We start from the raw sequence: 17,264 nt of genomic DNA, 5'->3' as shown, positions 1-17,264 counted from the left end.
GTTTCTAGGAAAAAAAAAAAAAAAAAAAAAAAAAAAAAAAAAGAACGAATCAAGTGGGGTAAAGCGTGCTGCTTAACGGTGAATGTATAAGTGTAATTACAATTATTCAAACAAGAATAGAAAAATAACAAAAAAAAAAAAAAAAAAAAAAAAAAAAAAAAATCTAGGAGGCATTCTGTGCAAAGATGAAACTCATTCGGTTTTTTGTAGTCGGTCGCTGATGCGAGAGGATCAAATTTTTTTCGTCGCGCGGTGATGAGTAGTGCTGTTATCGTGATGCGAAAGAAAAAACAAAAGTATAATGGGTCAAGACATACACAAACACACACACACACACACACACAAACACGCGCGCGCGCGCGCGCGCACACACACACACCAAAAAAAAAAATTTGAAAATGAAAAAAAATCTGTATGAGGATTTGTGTCACTCTACGTCATGTACATAAAAATCGGTGCGAGAGAGAGAGAGGGAATGTGTGATACGTAAGTATGTATGTATGTATGTATGTATGAAATATAGTATGATAGGAGAAAGAAGCAAGGTTTACATACAAATATGTGATGTGTATATACACACTATATATATACATGCATATATATGGAAATATTGAGATATATTTGTAAATTCTGTTATTTGAATGCATTATAAATATTTTAACCTCCTGTAATGAAATATTTAATAAAAAACGTTACCAACCAATCCGTCTACACTTTTAGCCGGTGTGTTTAGAATAACACGTGCGTCTATACGAAACTTGTACTTTTCTTTATATGCGATGGTACAAACAAGAAAAAAGAAAAAAAAAAAAAGTGAGGGAAGGAAAGCTGTGTAAATAAGACACGCTTCTGTAGAGCAATAACGATTATTTTGCGATATTATTGATAATTATTATTAAATTTGTAACTCTCTGAACAGTGACATTGTTTAATACATGATTCCTTTACTCGCGTGCGATTACGAGACAATGTCATTATGAGACCGTAATGTCATTTGTAAATAAATCGAAAGAGAAAACTGGTTGAAGTATACTCTTAGTCTATTCTGAGAGAAGAAAAAAAGGAAAAAAAAAAAAAAAATGTGATGAAAGTCTAGCATTTAATTATGAGATGCACCGCTTGAATTCGTTTGTACAAAGTATAATATATAATTTAAATTCAGATTCAATTGAATAGTACAAGATACGCCGAGACTATTGTTTTAAAATGATACGTTGAGGTAAATTGTATAAAATGTTGCTTTTTTTATATACGTACATTTCTCGGGACTTCTGTATATATACATACACAATATTCACGAAGCAGGAGCGATTCAACAAAAAAAAAAACAAAAAAAACAAAAAAAAAAAAGGAAGAATCTAATTGTAAATGAGCTAAACTTTTCTTAGAAACTCGAACAAGAATGATTCGGTGCATTGCATTTGCCGGATGGATATATATATATATATATATATATATAAAACAATAATACATATTGTGTGCTGTAGATGAAAATTATTAGTAATTTGTAATACAAATGAATTGAAGTAAATAAAAATGAATTAAATGTATTTTTTGATGTGGTTAAAAGTAAAACTAAATAAAATATTCCGCAATAATAATTACTAAATGAACGAACGATTCAACGTTGTTTTGATAACCTGCATCTGTTTTTCACTGCAAAAATGTTATTTTTTACAGTTTACAGTCGCATCGTCGTGCAATCGAAGATAAGGATATAAGAAGTAGTAACGCCGGATAGTGTCAGAATTTTCGTTCCTCTTTCTTTCTGAATTTGATTAACTGGCCATTGAAATTAATTTTCACACGATTGATGAAAGGAATGAAGAAAATAACAAATTTGCATGAACATACGAATCGAGCTACTTTGTTAAAAATTGCTAAATTGTGGACATTTTGAGTGTAATCGATCCACAGGACTTCCGTTATGTAAGAGTGTGCATGTATGGTAAAGTAAGCGGCATAGATTCTGCATTATGGTTCCACATAAATGTGTTTATTTATTTTGCGTTGTGTAATATATCACTTATTATTTTTATATCCTTGTTTCGTCTGTATTAAGATGAATTTTTGTAAAGTTGTGTAAATAAATCGAACGAACATTTTTAAACAATAGTAACAGAACAGCTGCAATAATTTTATCAAGAGTCATGCGTCTTCTAACTTGATCCGTAATCCGTGCAACGATATTCATATTAAGATTTTATTACAATTCAATTTCGTTGTACGTATATACGATGTCATATGAATGAATTATTTGTTTTCAGCTGCAAGAGGAGCTTGAAATGCTCGTGTGTCCACGCACTCGTTATCGACAATCTGTACGGATGTGGTGTTTGATATATTCCAGGAAGTTCGTCAAATTATTACAGAAGATCCTGCGTATGTTTGTGATGTAAAATATTTAAATAAACTGGATGCTGATAAAGTCGAAGCTGTCGGTTTAAGAGGACGACAAGGTTGTAGCAAAATGCTTCTCCAATTTGGCCAATTCTCGCGGTATTCCGTTGCAGTCAGATGCACATCGGAACGTTTCATCAATCTTCTCGCCATGTATATTATCTCCTTCCCGCAGGATACTGTCCAAACTATTCGTCGCTAGTCTGAACGTGTTCTGAAGGGTTCTGAAGAAAAGAAAGAAGAAGAAGAAGAAGAAGAAGACGACGACGGAGGTTGAAGTAGATGGGCCTTGAGAGAGAAGAGAAAATCATTTCCTCCTGTATCTATTGTGGGAATCCGCGAATAAGCTCCGCGGTGTCACGCAGCAGCAGCAGCAGCAGCAGCAGCAGTAGCAGCAGCAGCGGGGTCGATTGAAACGGCGAACGAGAGAACGGGCGATAAAAAGGCGAGTCGGTGGGAGAAGGATCAGACGAGCCGGTGAGCATTGCCAGTAGTGCCATCTGGTTATCGCGATACCGTTACGAGAGGAAGGGTCAGGGGGTGAATATTGACGCGACTGCGCGATCCTGTCGACGCGGTGGAAGAGGGTAGGCGCTTCCGCGTTACGGTGCGAAAGCGCGGCCGCTGGAGGGACGAAGAGAGAGCGAAGGAGAGGAAGGGAGTCGAAACGAGAACGAGAGAAGGAGGGGGACGGCCTGAAAAGCTCGGGCAAGCCTGGGTTCGATCGCTCAATATTCATCCCTTGGCCGGACGAGAGCGCCCGAGAACAGTAGCTCCAGACGAGGGCACGAATCGACCCTTCCTTCCTTTGCGTCCTCGCCCGCGGAACTGTTCGATCGCGGCACCGTTCCACCAGAAGACGAACAACAAGATCAGAAGAAGGAGCGTGCCGAGTCGGGCCGAGGAGTAAGAGAGAGAGAGAGAGAGAGAGAGAGAGAGCGAGCGAGCGAGAGAGCGAAGAAAAAAAAAGGAATTCGCGCATTCGTCGTCTTACGTTCGTTCCAATCGTGGTGACTCGCGGCGAGAGATCGTTCTCTCCATCTTTCGTTTAACCGATCGGATATGGAGGGTAAAAAAGTCGAGCAGTTTTATACCCCGCCGCCGAAGCTTGGCAAATGGGAGGGTTTTAGGGTCTTTCTATGGAACTCCGAGACTGGACAGTTCCTGGGGCGCACAGGCGCTAGTTGGGGTAAGTTTCTCGCAGTCAAACACTATCAAATTCCCTTCTTCTCCCCTTCCTGCTTGCCAGAATTTATTATTATCGAGTCAAGTTCACCGTCGTTTAGCGTCAGAAAGTTTCATCCTTCGTTTCCTTTTTGAGAGAGAGAGAGAGAGAGAGAGAGAGAGAGATTCGATCGTGCAGTCGACAGTTACCATCGTTTCTTTGAGAGATTCCATCGTGCTCGCCTGAGAATTCTTTTTTCTCGAGGAAAACGACGAACGTGAGAGACATTTGTTCGACAGTGGTTCGAAGGCGATAATAGATTTGATGTAACAAAGATTCGTTCGCGACGTTGTCCCGAGTTGATTGTTTCGGAAAAATTCTGTAGCCAAAGCGTCGGAAAAGGTCGGAAACTTGATAATTCGATTGACATTTAATCGTAACCCCATCGTTCCTGACGTAAAGGCGTCGCAATGTACACGCGCACTGCAGATCAGTAGCGGTGCCATATATCTAGAAAGAGCTTTTGTCCTGCATTCGAATGAATAAAACCGTCCCGATTGCGGGTCCAATCGATTTCGATATTTCGTTACGTTTCGTCCCACTAAATAATCACGTCCGTTTCAATTCTCCTTCTCGGTTTCTGTACCGTCTCGAGTCTCGAAACTATGCCGAGTCCATTGTAAAAATTCATTCCGTTCACAAATAAGAAAACGACTTGGAAACACGGCTGTGAAACATCGTTTCTGTTCCTTTCTTCAACGATAAAGAAACGTTCTTTCTCGATTCTTCTGTCAGAACGCTGTCTGGTCCTCTGTCATTTCTCACCGAAATTTGGTATTCGTTCTGTGGCTGGCTTTTTTCCGCCTCTTTTTCATATGTTCGGAGATACGTATCCCAAGATTCTCAATGGGATCTTCAAAAGAAACGGAAGGGGCGGCAACCTCACGGATTTCCCATCGTTCTATTTTCATCTTCTATAATATGTTTATGAGAGGGAGCCTCGCACGGATTATCTCTAACTTTTTGAGTTCTTAATATAAAACCTCTTTTAACAGATTAGGAAAATGTTGTGCTAGGTGCTTGCTTCTTTATATTAAAATTCTTTGTAAATCGAAATGTACCGTTGTGTACCGTTGTCCTTATTCGTCAGTCAGAGGTGGGGATTATTAAAAGTAACATTTACAACACGGAAAGTGCATAATGTAATAGGTGTTGTACGTATTTTTAGTTGTTATTCGTATTAATTTATTTCACTTTCTCGTGTAGTGTATAGTATGTAGTGTTTTTCGACGCATTTTCTATGATTATGCCAATTCCGTGTGATACTACCCAGTGACGTATCACAAACGAATTCTCCATATTGTCGTGTTATGTAATGCAATTGCGGGGAGATTTGGTCGATAACGTGTAATGAGTTGATCTCTGCATCACTAACCGATCGACAAAACTTTCAGCCCATTTTGTCATCATTTTTGTAAAACTAGGATTTTTGCTACGGTGAAAGAAGCAACTGTTCGATATAAAATCATTAGTATAGTAGATTGGCGTGCAGGGAAGTGTAATATATTTGTACGTGATACAACATCTGAAATGAAAGATTGATATAATTCTAAAACGTATAAACTTATATTATTTTACTATCACTTCTGGTACATCTTTCCTCCATTCAACCGTTTTCCTCTCAGAAACTCGATCTGTAATAAAATTGTTGCACAGATCATTCGATTACATTTCTTACTATTATTTGCGTAGTTGCATCTTTGATGATAAATTTTTAATCGACTGATAATTCAATTTAACTTGTATTAACTTGTGATATTCTTAAAGTTCAATGCAAGTGCATCTTGAAAAAAAAAAAAAAAAAAAAGGAGAAGAAAAAATCAAACGAACAAATCGAACAACTTTTATCACAGATTTCGTTCAATTTCAATCGTAATAAATTATAATTGTGAAATGAACTTGTTGGGAAAATTAAGCTGAAAGATAAACATGTTTGTTTAAATCTGTTTTATAATTGGAGAAATCTCGAGTATCACGAACAAATATTATCGTACTTCGTATTCTCGGCGCGTCATCACTGATAATGCTTTCTTGGAAATCTTTCTCCTTGACAATTCGGTGAATTCGCAATATGTTTCTTGCAACGTTAAGAAAGCAATTCGCCCGGCTGTTCGTGTTATTGTGTTAGCGTACTTAAAGCTGCTTATCTATTCGCCTTTGCCAGCTACATTCTTTCCATGTTCCACTGTCCTTTTCCCCTCTTCTTCTCCTAAAGTTGATCGACTTCCGCCAAAATCAATACAATCCAACGGTCTTACCATTCCGTAGAAATAGCTTGCTCTGATTCTGCACGGTTCGCTTGTTCCTGGTCCTCAACATACAATTAACGTTGTCATTCGATCTAGTTGGAAAAATAGAATCACCAGTAAACAAGTTTATTTCAAAATATTTCAAACATTGCAAACACTTTTGTCGATTGAGTTGAACTGTCACGTATTTTACGTGAGCAAACATCCATCGTTGAAACTTGTATTCTGACAACGTTTCAAGTCGTATAGATTTTAAATAATATATAATAACAGTCTACTATTATGTAATGGCACAAGCGTGGCTTTTAATTCTATAGAGACTAACGATAAATGACATTTTACATGAATTCATCATCGGAAGTTAGAAATGTGTTAATCTAATAAATGCATAATGGAAGTGTGCATTAATTTCCGAGTGAATTGTGGCGTTCTGTCAAGTGTATACGAGCGAATTACGTAATAACAATTGCACGTCCGTGTATAGTGCCGAAATTCTCAGATTGTCAATTTACTGGGAGTTCAGTTGAATATTTTCAATGCCATCAGCAGTCAAGGATAAAGTCGGAGAAGTAAAATCGTAGAAACTGTTCGCGGAAAAATTCCTCCGAGGAACGAGGAATGTGTTTCGAATGCTCGAAGAATAACAGAGGATGAAACGTGCACCTCTTCGATGAAGAGTTTCTCGAAACGCATTTGTCGAAAGTGGGCTTTTTCGAGTGAAAAAAAAAAAAGAAAGAAAAAAAGTAGATCGAATTGTATTACATTTTCGTCCAAATATACGGCACGCTATTGCAGTTGCTGTAGTAACGTAACATTTTCACGGTTTTTTTGAGATATCGATCACTTCGTATGCGGAACGCGGCGGCGCTACAAACTTAGAAGCCATCACGGTTCTTTCATGAAGTAGGTCATTGATATTGTTGCACCTACGTTCGAATTTCTTTGCAGAAAAATCGCTGGTATTTATAGTGTTTGCTTGTCGATGGTTTTACCAACGGAAGCGAGGAGCTGTTCGCGTGACAGGTGAAATATTTATCGAAATGTTACAACATTTTCATCTGTTCCACACGAACACTCTTGTTCTTCGCTCTTACGTAGATCCCCTGCACATTTGCAAACGTCGAATTTGTCAGAATATCAAATGAAATTTCTTTGCTGCTGCTTTATTTTCTTAGTAATTTTTTCGATAATCATACATAATTAGGAATGATGAGGATTCTTTGACAAATTTAATATTTTGTCATTGCTAGTTAAATGGAGTTTCTTGTCAAGCTGAGAAGAATTCAAGAGCTTTGTGAAATCAACAGGATTACAAAGTGTATTTGGTATCGTCAAATGAACAGGATACAGTAGGGAAATAGCGTGGAATTTCTCGCGAACGCGGGAGGATAAAATAAAATTCAATCTTATTAACGCAGTGATATTGGTCAGAATGTAGGGAGCCATGTCCACAGGGATCAATAACCTGCTCTGGTTTCCTTACACGACGAAACGAAGTTCTAGCATTTAAATTCGCTGGAAATCTTTGCTTTCCAGCGTGTAAGGGAAAAATGAAAATGTACGTGTTTTTTACAAGCTAGAGAGGATGAATTTTCATTGCTGACTGTCAACGTACGTGTGTAGACAATCGTATGAAAGCAATCGTATGAATATTGATGTCATGATTGTAGAGTGGGTACAAGGACAAAATCTTACATATACGTATGTACGTAGTCGTCTTCGCGTTTAGTCAAATTCACTTTTACACCCTCGTTGATAGTTGGACTTTTAAAAAAACGGCAAATACCAATGTGTGTCGTAAAATCTGGCGAAAACAATAATAATGGATTCGCTGGATTTTGGCTTGTTAACGAAATCTTTTTGGTGCAGTGCCAAATGAAACTTTGACTATACTTGAGCCTGTTGTCGAGTTTCCTAAATTAAACAACCTCGGGGTTAGTTATTACAAAAATAACGACGCTAACTTAGCTAGCCGCTAAACAGACACATAAAGTGTAACATCACTTCTGTTACAATCTGAATGAAATTACGTTATTTAATGTACTGGCAAATTGACAATGCAATCTAATGCGAATATACAACGCGTTATGATTGCCTTTGAAGACAAATCGCTCGGAATAAATGCTCATCAATGATTCTTATTGCAAACTCGCAGCATCGCTTACTGAATGCCAATTCAGGCCAATTAGATCTCGGATCATAATTGTTTCAATGTTTGTAGACATCAGCTGCTGTGCGTGTATCTGCAAAAGGAATTTATTGCCAACAAAAAGCATTTATTTCGCCTTGTAATTGATCTCAGTGCGACCGTGGCTTGCACGTGTGTATGTTTCAAGTTGTTTTCTAATTGATTTCAGAGATTTTTTCTCTTTACACGTGCATTGTATACATACTTGCTTTTTCTGTCTTGAAACCTCTGCATTGCACAGAGTTTAACCGGTGCAACAATGATTGAATGAAATGATGGATTTAGAGGATTATTATTAAAAAAAAAAAATTGACGATTTCTCATCTTTTTTGCATTGCAGCGAAAATCTTGTTATTCTACGTTATTTTTTATGCGGTGCTGGCTGGTTTCTTCGGAGCGATGTTGACCGTTTTTTACCAGACGTTAGACCCGAACGCGCCGAAATGGCAACTGGACAATTCCTTGATCGGAAGCAATCCAGGACTTGGTTTCAGGCCCATGCCACCTGCGAGCAACGTGGAAAGTACCTTGATTTGGTACAAAGCCAGTGACGAAGGCAACTTCTTACATTGGACCAGAGAATTGGATAAGTTCCTTGAAGGTAATTCTATCTAGACATTCTTCTATGTCGCGAGTCACACGAAACGTAAAAAATAGTAAAAAAAAAAAAAAAAAAAAAAAAAAAAAAAAAAAAAAACGAAAAGAAGAAGCTGAAGAATGATCGGTATACCTGCGAATATCGGAAAGAGTTATTCTTCTGAGGTATATTTTGTATTCGGTGAAAAATCATACAATGCTCGATGTTCCGAATGGTCGATGAAACGAAATAAAAAGCTAAAATACAGACGTGGAATATTATTTCCATAGACACATTACGACGCTAATATTAACCGATAAGCGAGAAAATAGTCTTTGTCCTAACGAGCCAGTTACGTCAGGAACACGTTAAATCCGGTCAAGGTGAGACCAATCTTTGGATCAAAGTTTCAATGCATCTTTTCCATTTCTATTTCTACATTACATAAGTACATATAAATAGAGAGTTTGTTGCATTGTTACGTACAGCGACAAGTACGTCCTTTCATATAAATTATTTGTAACAATTTTTAGTAACTCTTTCGTCGACAGAGAACTAGCGTTTTGAACATTTCTTGGACCCTCATCTCGACTCTAATTTACAACTAACGATACTGTAGGCACGTGATAATCACACGGAGGGATTAATTTCTAAATTCGTTCCAGAGTACCAAAAACCTGCTACCTTGACGAACGGCGCCCAGAAGAGGATGCTGTGCGACTATGGCAAACCACCGACGCCCGGTAAAGTTTGCGACGTTGACATGACCACGTGGGGACAGTGCACGAAGAAAAACAAATACGGTTACAACAAGTCTGCCCCTTGCATTTTCCTCAAGTTGAACAAGGTACGATTGACGTTAAGTTTGGACAAAAAAAAAAAAAAAAGAAAAAAGAGAAAGAAAGTTTGTCACGATTGGCCATGACTTTAGATTTTCGGCTGGAAACCGGAATATTACAACGACACGAAAAACCTGCCGAGTACCATGCCAGCCGATCTTCAAGAGCACATCAGACAAGAGGAACACGCCAACAGACTGGATACCGTTTGGGTGTCATGTTCTGGTGAAAATCCTGCTGACGTTGAGAACATGGGCGCTATTCAGTACATTCCGCGTCGTGGTTTCCCTGGATACTATTTCCCTTTCACAAATACCCCTGGATACCTTAGTCCCCTCGTAGCTGTCTTCTTCGAGAGGCCTAAATGTAAGTGTCGAAATTTTTCTGGATTTATTTTCGATGCTTGGCGATCAAGATTCTTGAAATAGTGCGAGATAATATATACAACAGCGCAAAGCTGTTTTGTCTGACAATGAAAATTATTAAAACTTTAAATATTGTTAAAAATATTCGATTACGTTTAATATAATATTATAATAATATCATGTACAATTTATTTGATAATTGACAATAATATTTAATAATATAATGATATTATATATAATTATATTTAAAGTGTCTTTGTCTTCTACTTGTCGTTGATTTCCAGACAGTTTGTTGATCAAAGCTGAAGCATCGAAATTTTTCCAACAATAAAAAGTATTAAAAATATTCAATCACATTTAATATAATATTATAATAATACAATGACATTATATATAATTATATTTAAAGTGTCTCTTCATCTTCTACTTGTCGTTGAGTCAGTGTGTTGATCAATACTGAAGCATCGAAATTTTTCCAACAATAAAAAGTATTAAAAATATTCAATTACATTTAATATAATATTATAATAACATAATGACATTATATATAGTTTATTTAAAGTGTCTCTTTGTCTTCTACTTGTCGTTGACTTCCAGACAGTGTGTTGATCAAAGCTGAAGTATCAAAATTTTTCCAACAAGAAAAAATATTAAAAATATTCAGTTACATTTAATATAATATTATAATAACATAATGACATTATATGTAGTTTATTTAATAATTAATAACAACAATATTTAATAGTACAATGACATTATATATCAATTACATTTAAAGTGTTTCTTCATCTTCTACTTGTCGTTGAGACAGTGTGTTGATCAAACCTAAAGTATCGAAATTTTTCCAACAATAAAAAGTCTTTAAAATATTCAATTAAATTTAATATAATATTATAATAACATAATGACATTNACTCCTGATACTAAATCTCAAATTTCAGCCACAAATGTCTCCTGGTTGTCAAGATATTAGTGCTCGAAAATTTTTTGAATATTTGAAGTATCAGGAGCACAGCAGGATCGATGGTTTCGGTGTGCCACCTCCTCGGACCTCGTGTACTCCTGATACTAAATCTCAAATTTCAGCCAGAAAAGAACTCTCGTTTTAAAGACACTTGTGCTCGAATATTATTTGAAAATTTGAAGTATCAGGAGCAGGGCTGGTTCAATAGCTTCGGCATGCCACCTCTTCGGATCTCATATACTCCTGATGCTAAATCTCTAAAAAACATTTTTAGAAAATTTGAAATATCAGGAGTACAGCTGGATCGATGGTTTCAGTGTGCCACCTCCTCGGATCTCATGTACTCCTGATACTAAATCTCAAATTTCAGCCACAAATGTCTCCTGGTTTTCGACATATTAGTGACTGAAAATTTTTTGAGTATTTGAAGTATCAGGAACACAGCAGGATCGATGGTTTCGTTGTGCCACCGCCTCGGACCTCGTGTACTCCTGATACTAAATCTCAAATTTCAGCCAGAACAGTCTCCTGGTTTTAAAGATACTAGTGCTCGAAAATTTTTAAAAATCTGAAGTATCAGGAGCAGGGCTGGTTCAATGGTTTCGGCATGCCACCTCTTCGGATCTCATATGTTCCTGATGCTAAATCTCGAATTTCAGCTAGAATTGTCTCCTGGTTTTCAAGATATTAGTGCTAGAACATTTTTTGAATATTTGAAGTATCAGGAGCACAGCAGGATCGATGGTTTCGGTGTGCCACCTCCTCGGACCTCGTGGACTCCTGATACTAAATCTCAAATTTCAGCCAGAAAAGTCCCCTGGTTTTAAAGACACTAGTGCTCGAACTTTATTTGAAAATTTGAAGTATCAGGAGCAGGGCTGGTTCAATAGCTTCGGCATGCCACCTCTTCGGATCTCATATGCTCCTGATGCTAAATCTCTAAAAAACATTTTTTGAAAATTTGAAATATCAGGAGCACAGCTGGATTCATGATTTCGGCGTGCCACCTACTCGGACCTCATCTGCTCCTGGTACTAAATCTCAAATTTCAGCCGCAAATGTCTCTTGGTTTTCGAGGCATTAGGGACTGACAATTTTTTGAAAATTTAATGTATCAGGAACACAGCAGGATCGATGGGTTCGGTGTGCCACTTCCTCAGACCTCGTCTACTCCTGATACTAAATCTCAAATTTCAGCCCCAAATGTCTCCTGGTTTTCCAGATAAGAGTGACTGAAAATTTTTTGAGTATTTGAAGTATCAGGAACACAGCAAGATCGATGGTTACGGTGTGCCACCTCCTTGGACCTCGTGTACTCCTGATACTAAATCTCAAATTTCAGCCAGAACAGTCTCCTGGTTTTAAAGATACTAGTGCTCGAAAATTTTTTGAAAATCTGAAGTATCAGGAGCTGGGCTGGTTCAATGGTTTCGGCATGCCACCTCTTCGGATCTCATATGTTCCTGATGCTAAATCTCGAATTTCAGCGAGAATTGTCTCCTGGTTTTCAAGATATTAGTGCTAGAACATTTTTTGAAAATTTGAAATATCAGGAGCACAGCTGGATTTATGTTTTCGGTGTGCGACCTCCTCGGACCTCGTGTACTCCTGATACTATATCTCAAATTTCAGCCCGAAAATATCCTGGTTTTAAAGATGTTAGTGCTCGATAATTTGAAACATCAGGAGCACAGCTGGTTCCATGATTTCCTCGTGCCACCTTTTCGAACCTCATGTACTCCTGATACTAAATCTCAATTTTCAGTCATAAATGCCTTCCAGTGTTAAGGAAATTAGTCACTGAACATTTTTTGAATATTTGAAATACCAGGAGCACAGCAGGATCGGTGGTTTCGGCGTTCTACCTCCTTAGACCTCATGTACTCCTGATATTAAATCTTATGTTTCAGTCAGAAAAGCCTCCTGGTTTTCAAGATGTTAGTGATTGAACATTTTTTGAAAATTTGGGCACAGCTGTATTTATGGTTTCGACGTGCCGCCTACTCGCACCTCATGTACTCCTAAATCTCAAATTTCAGCGACATAAGTCTCCTGGTTTCGAGATATTGGTGGCTGAAAATTTTTTGAATATTTGAAGTATCAGGAGTACAGCAGGATCGATGGTTTCGGTCTGCCACCTCCTCGGACCTCGTGTACTCCAGATACTAAATCTGAAATTTCAGCCAGAAATGTCCCCTGATTTTAAAGATACTAGTGCTCGAAAATTAATTGAAAATTTGATGTATCAGGAGCAGGGCTGGTTCAATGGCTTCGGCATGCCACCGCTTCAGATCTCATATGCTCCTGATTCTAAATCTCGAATTTCAGCCAGAAATGTCTCCTGGTTTTCAAGATATTAGTGCTAGAACATTTTTGGAAAATTTGAAATATCAGGAGTACAGCTGGATTGATGGTTTCGTCGTGCTACCTCCTCGGACCTAATGTACTCCTGATAATAAATCTCAAATTTCAGCCAGAAAGGTCTTCTTTTTTTCAAGATATTCGCGCTTAAACGTTTAGAAACGTAAAACAAATCCAAATGTATACAGATACAGATATTGTCAGATATTTGTTGGGAATATATACTTTGTATAAAATCATTATACACACGAACCATATGAAAATATCTAATCTATCGAGGAATAGTAATTTCTTGCGCTTGAATGACGTCCCATGCACGTCGAGTGTTTTTTGTCCCAAAATATTTGTAATATTTTCTCAGTTTTATGTATATTAAAATATAACCCCGACAAATATTAAATAAACAAAACAAATAATAAATTTATTACTTCTTAGTGATTTCTATCCAATGATATACGGATGAATTAAAAAGAAGACGAATTATTGTATACGGTTTGGTCACTCGTTATGTTACGTGAATCTGTTACTAGCGGAATAAAGGTAAAAAACATTCATACAGCGGCTCGTGACTATTTAAGTATAAATACTTTCGTGATCGTTAAATTTTCCCCTATCGGCGACGCTCTTAGGTATTCGTACGTGTTAACCTAGTTGAAACTGCAAGATTTTAAATCACTACTTTGTCGCGACATTTGTCGTCCGCTACAGCGGAACGGGGAAACATGGAAATCCTATCGGCGCTCGGCCGTAACTTCTCAACGGTTCGACGCGTTTTCACTGTCGCTGTTCGCCACCGAAAACAACGAGAAACGGATCGAAAAACCCGCGACGAAGAAGCGTTGATGTATGTAGAAATTTTTCTCGTCGAGACCAGCGATATATCTCGATAATCAAGCCCCTCCTGTTGACGAGTATCCTTCCCTGTCGAACGTGACGTTCGTTGTCCAAATCGGTCGCGTGTTCGTGTCAAAGTTCAAATTAAAATGGCGACTCGCGTGCGAGAAACGTCGGGTGGCGTGGTCGGTAACATCGAACGAAGGATGCAAGCATATACCACTATGTCACCGCAGTCAGAAACGCTCGCACTGTCGCGCACACGTGCCCGAGCATGTGCACACTCTTGCGCGAGCATAGATACGTTTCGGTAGAATTGACCCGGATATAATCCGACGCGATGGTCCTGCAGCACAGCGGCAGGCCCTTCTCGAATCTGCTTCTCGGCCACTCGCCTCCGCTCTTCCGTTTCTACGGCCCTTCCGGCACGATGAGCCAGACGGCGCGCCGACCGGTAGTAGCCCATCGGTGTCCACTGTGTAGTAACTGTGTGGACTGTGCGGACTGCCAGCGGCCGGCAGGCTGTTGTGCGGTAAGTGATACGAACGCGAAACGGGTCAGCCGTTAAGCAGTGAAATCCCAGTCTGTCCGAGCAGTAGTCGATCGCCATTTTGTGTCCTGCAGCGTGGGCCACCACGTTACCACATTGTAGACGTTGTCCAACGGGAAGTTGTATTTAGCTTGTCGCTGTCGTACGTACGAGACGCCGTTTTATCGTCTTTTGGAAATTAGAGAGGTGTAGCGGCGAACGTCGTTCGGTAGATGGTATTTTTTTTTTTTGTATTTCGATAAACGTGCAAATATACTATACTGTAAGTCAAGAGATAGTCTATTCTATTCTAACCCTATGCTTATTTCCTGATGTTTCTTGATAAGATGCGATGAGGAGGCATATCAACGATGAAATATTATTGATGATTTAAATATTTGCGATTTCGTGAAAAGAGAAAAAGAAATTGTATAACAATCTACTAAGTTAAAGTAGCGGGAATGGGTAAAGATATCCTTTATTCAGAAATTATAAAAATTCGAACATTTCTGAGAAACGTTGAAAAACTTTTTTCATGCACTGTCAAAGCAGAGATTCTAGGATTTAAAATGGAATTAAGGAGACTGTTACATAATTTTCTTCTACAAAGTTAGCACAGTTTAAATTATCAACAATTTTTCATCGTTATTGATTCAATTATACTTTTTGTTGTGTCTTGTCTTTCTCAAATGTATAATGCTATACAACAAAATGTAAAGTTTCCTGTCGATATTTGTGGATGAAGAACTCGATGAATTTAAAGTTTTATTTATTTGGATTTCAAACGAAAGAGTCGCTGCAAGCAAATGGAAACTTTGGGCTCAAAAATGGCCCTAATAAATTCTTTAATTACTTGGAGAAACTTCGAAGCGATCCTAATGAATTCTTTAATTACCTTCGAATGTCAGCGACGTTCGTTTGAAGAACTTCTCGAGCAGCTGCTATACGTAAATTACTATTTCAAAAATTTCTCCATCAATTTCACAATCGTGTCACAATTGAACGATTGAAGTTCCGGCTATAAACGAAATCAATATCGCGTTGCTATATCTCACGAGTAAACTAATGGACATTCATACAAATTTATATTTACATAAACACGATTAAACAAATGGGACCCATGCAGAAATTCGATTCGTACAATATGAATATCACAAATGTCATATTTTATATACCTTTGCGTGCATGTATGTTATTTACCAATTTCTCACAGGTGCTTAAAAATCAGCGATCGAAGCACGTGTTTCTTCTATTCGATATCTATCACATCGCGATTGTTGCGTCTTCGAGAAAATCTTCGAAAACAATCGGAAGGAAGTTACGGGGAAATAATAACCGCTCGGATCGAGAAGAGGGAGAGAGAGAGAGACGTTGCCACCGCGACGAGACGTTCTAATAACGCGTGGCTCGGAGAGAAAAATAAAATAAAAAAAAAAAAAAAAAGAAAAAAAAAGAAAAAAAAAAGAAAAAGGACCAGTGAAATTGGCTATATACTTATATGTGTATATGTATATGTATATAATGTACGTACGTACGCACGCGTATGTATTCAGGATGCACAAAACAAACAAGACGAAGAAGAAGAAGAAGAAGAAGAAAAATGAAGAAAAACAGTTTAGCGGAAAAATTCTGCACAAAAAAACCGCGGCGGTATCACTTCTTTCTATCGGGAGGGGAGGTCAAAGGGGAGTGGTCGTACGTGAAATCGTGATCTAAAATATATATATATATAGATATATATATATATATATATATATATCGTTCGGGATATCAGTTGGATAAGCGTAAGAGGTTTCCCTTACTTTTTTCGCCCCTTTTCGCGAATTTTTCGCTTTTCGTCGTCTGCTGATTTACTCGGTCTCGTTGCCGGGCTTCGATAATGTGCACGCGCGTAAACGTTCTCGTTTCTTCTGTTTCGTTGCCCCCCCCCTTTTTTCCTTTTTTTCTTTCTTTCTTTCTTTCTTTCTTTTCTCTCTCATCGTCGAAGTCATATTGGTACTCGCCTAGCCAACGAGACCGCTAACGTGTAGGGTACACCGAGGATAAATTGATACCCATAGTTTCGTGCCACGTAGTTCGTATTTAAGAGAACAAAAGAAGAATAAAAGAAAAAAAAAAAAAAGGAAAAAAGAAGAAAAGTGAAAAAAAAACCAAAAAACTGAGAAAAAAAAAAGAAAACAAAAATGTTAGTGTCTTTATGCCCGTCGGTTACGGTGCACCCGGCACGGTGGAACTTTTGATTTCGAATTCCAACTCCGAAGAAGCTCTCGGGACGCGGCTCTCGGCGCGAATCTCGATCGAAAGTTCCGTCGTTTCGGGAATGTTTGATGAACGAAAATTGGGGGACACGAGGACGCGATGTCTGGAGCGAAGAAAAAGAAAGAAAAAAGAAAAAAAAAAGGGGAAAAAGGAAGTCGAAATTCATGGACACGCGCGCGCACACACACACGCATACACACACAAAAGAATAAATAGAGAGGGCAAGTCGGAGGTTTTTTGCCAGATGAACTCGAGGCTAATATCCGATTGGTTTTCCGAGTGAACGATTCGCATTTGTTGAACGAATGGTAATATTTTCGTACGCGGTGGGAACTTTTGATTGGAAATCCTCCGACGTTTTTTACTAACTTTCTAATAGGATGCATAGATATCTGTTTCGTTATTTCGAGCCGAGATGGTAACGAGGTAAGGGGTAAGCGAGGGAGCACGCGAAGAGAAAAAGAAAGAAAAACG

The 17,264-nt window shown here is 38.2% G+C and overlaps 1 protein-coding gene across 1 annotated transcript; it reads left to right on the top strand.

Moving 5' to 3' along the window:
* The first annotated feature begins 3,063 nt into the window (after positions 1 to 3,063).
* LOC122529683 (sodium/potassium-transporting ATPase subunit beta-2-like) lies at positions 3,064 to 10,952 on the top strand. Its single transcript, XM_043656048.1, has 6 exons — positions 3,064 to 3,589; positions 8,403 to 8,663; positions 9,305 to 9,486; positions 9,571 to 9,844; positions 10,441 to 10,463; positions 10,785 to 10,952. Exons 1-6 carry the CDS (start codon positions 3,463 to 3,465, stop codon positions 10,950 to 10,952), a joined length of 1,035 nt encoding a protein of 344 aa, XP_043511983.1. The 5' UTR covers positions 3,064 to 3,462.
* Positions 10,953 to 17,264: the final 6,312 nt, after the last annotated feature.

This window comes from Frieseomelitta varia, unplaced genomic scaffold (assembly GCF_011392965.1).
Source record: "Frieseomelitta varia isolate USP_RPSP 00005682 unplaced genomic scaffold, Fvar_1.2 scaffold_301, whole genome shotgun sequence".
Classification (NCBI taxonomy): domain Eukaryota; kingdom Metazoa; phylum Arthropoda; class Insecta; order Hymenoptera; family Apidae; genus Frieseomelitta; species Frieseomelitta varia.
Note: the sequence above shows the minus strand (reverse complement) of the source record. Positions and strands in the feature narration are given on the sequence as shown.

Bases quoted from the DNA above. Each gene is read 5' to 3' on its own strand.
- LOC122529683 (XM_043656048.1), top strand. From the start codon at position 3,463: ATGGAGGGTAAAAAAGTCGAGCAGTTTTATACCCCGCCGCCGAAGCTT. The intron at 3,590-8,402 runs GTAAGTTTCTCG...TTTGCATTGCAG, and splicing joins GCGCACAGGCGCTAGTTGGG to CGAAAATCTTGTTATTCTAC. The intron at 9,487-9,570 runs GTACGATTGACG...CCATGACTTTAG, and splicing joins TTTTCCTCAAGTTGAACAAG to ATTTTCGGCTGGAAACCGGA.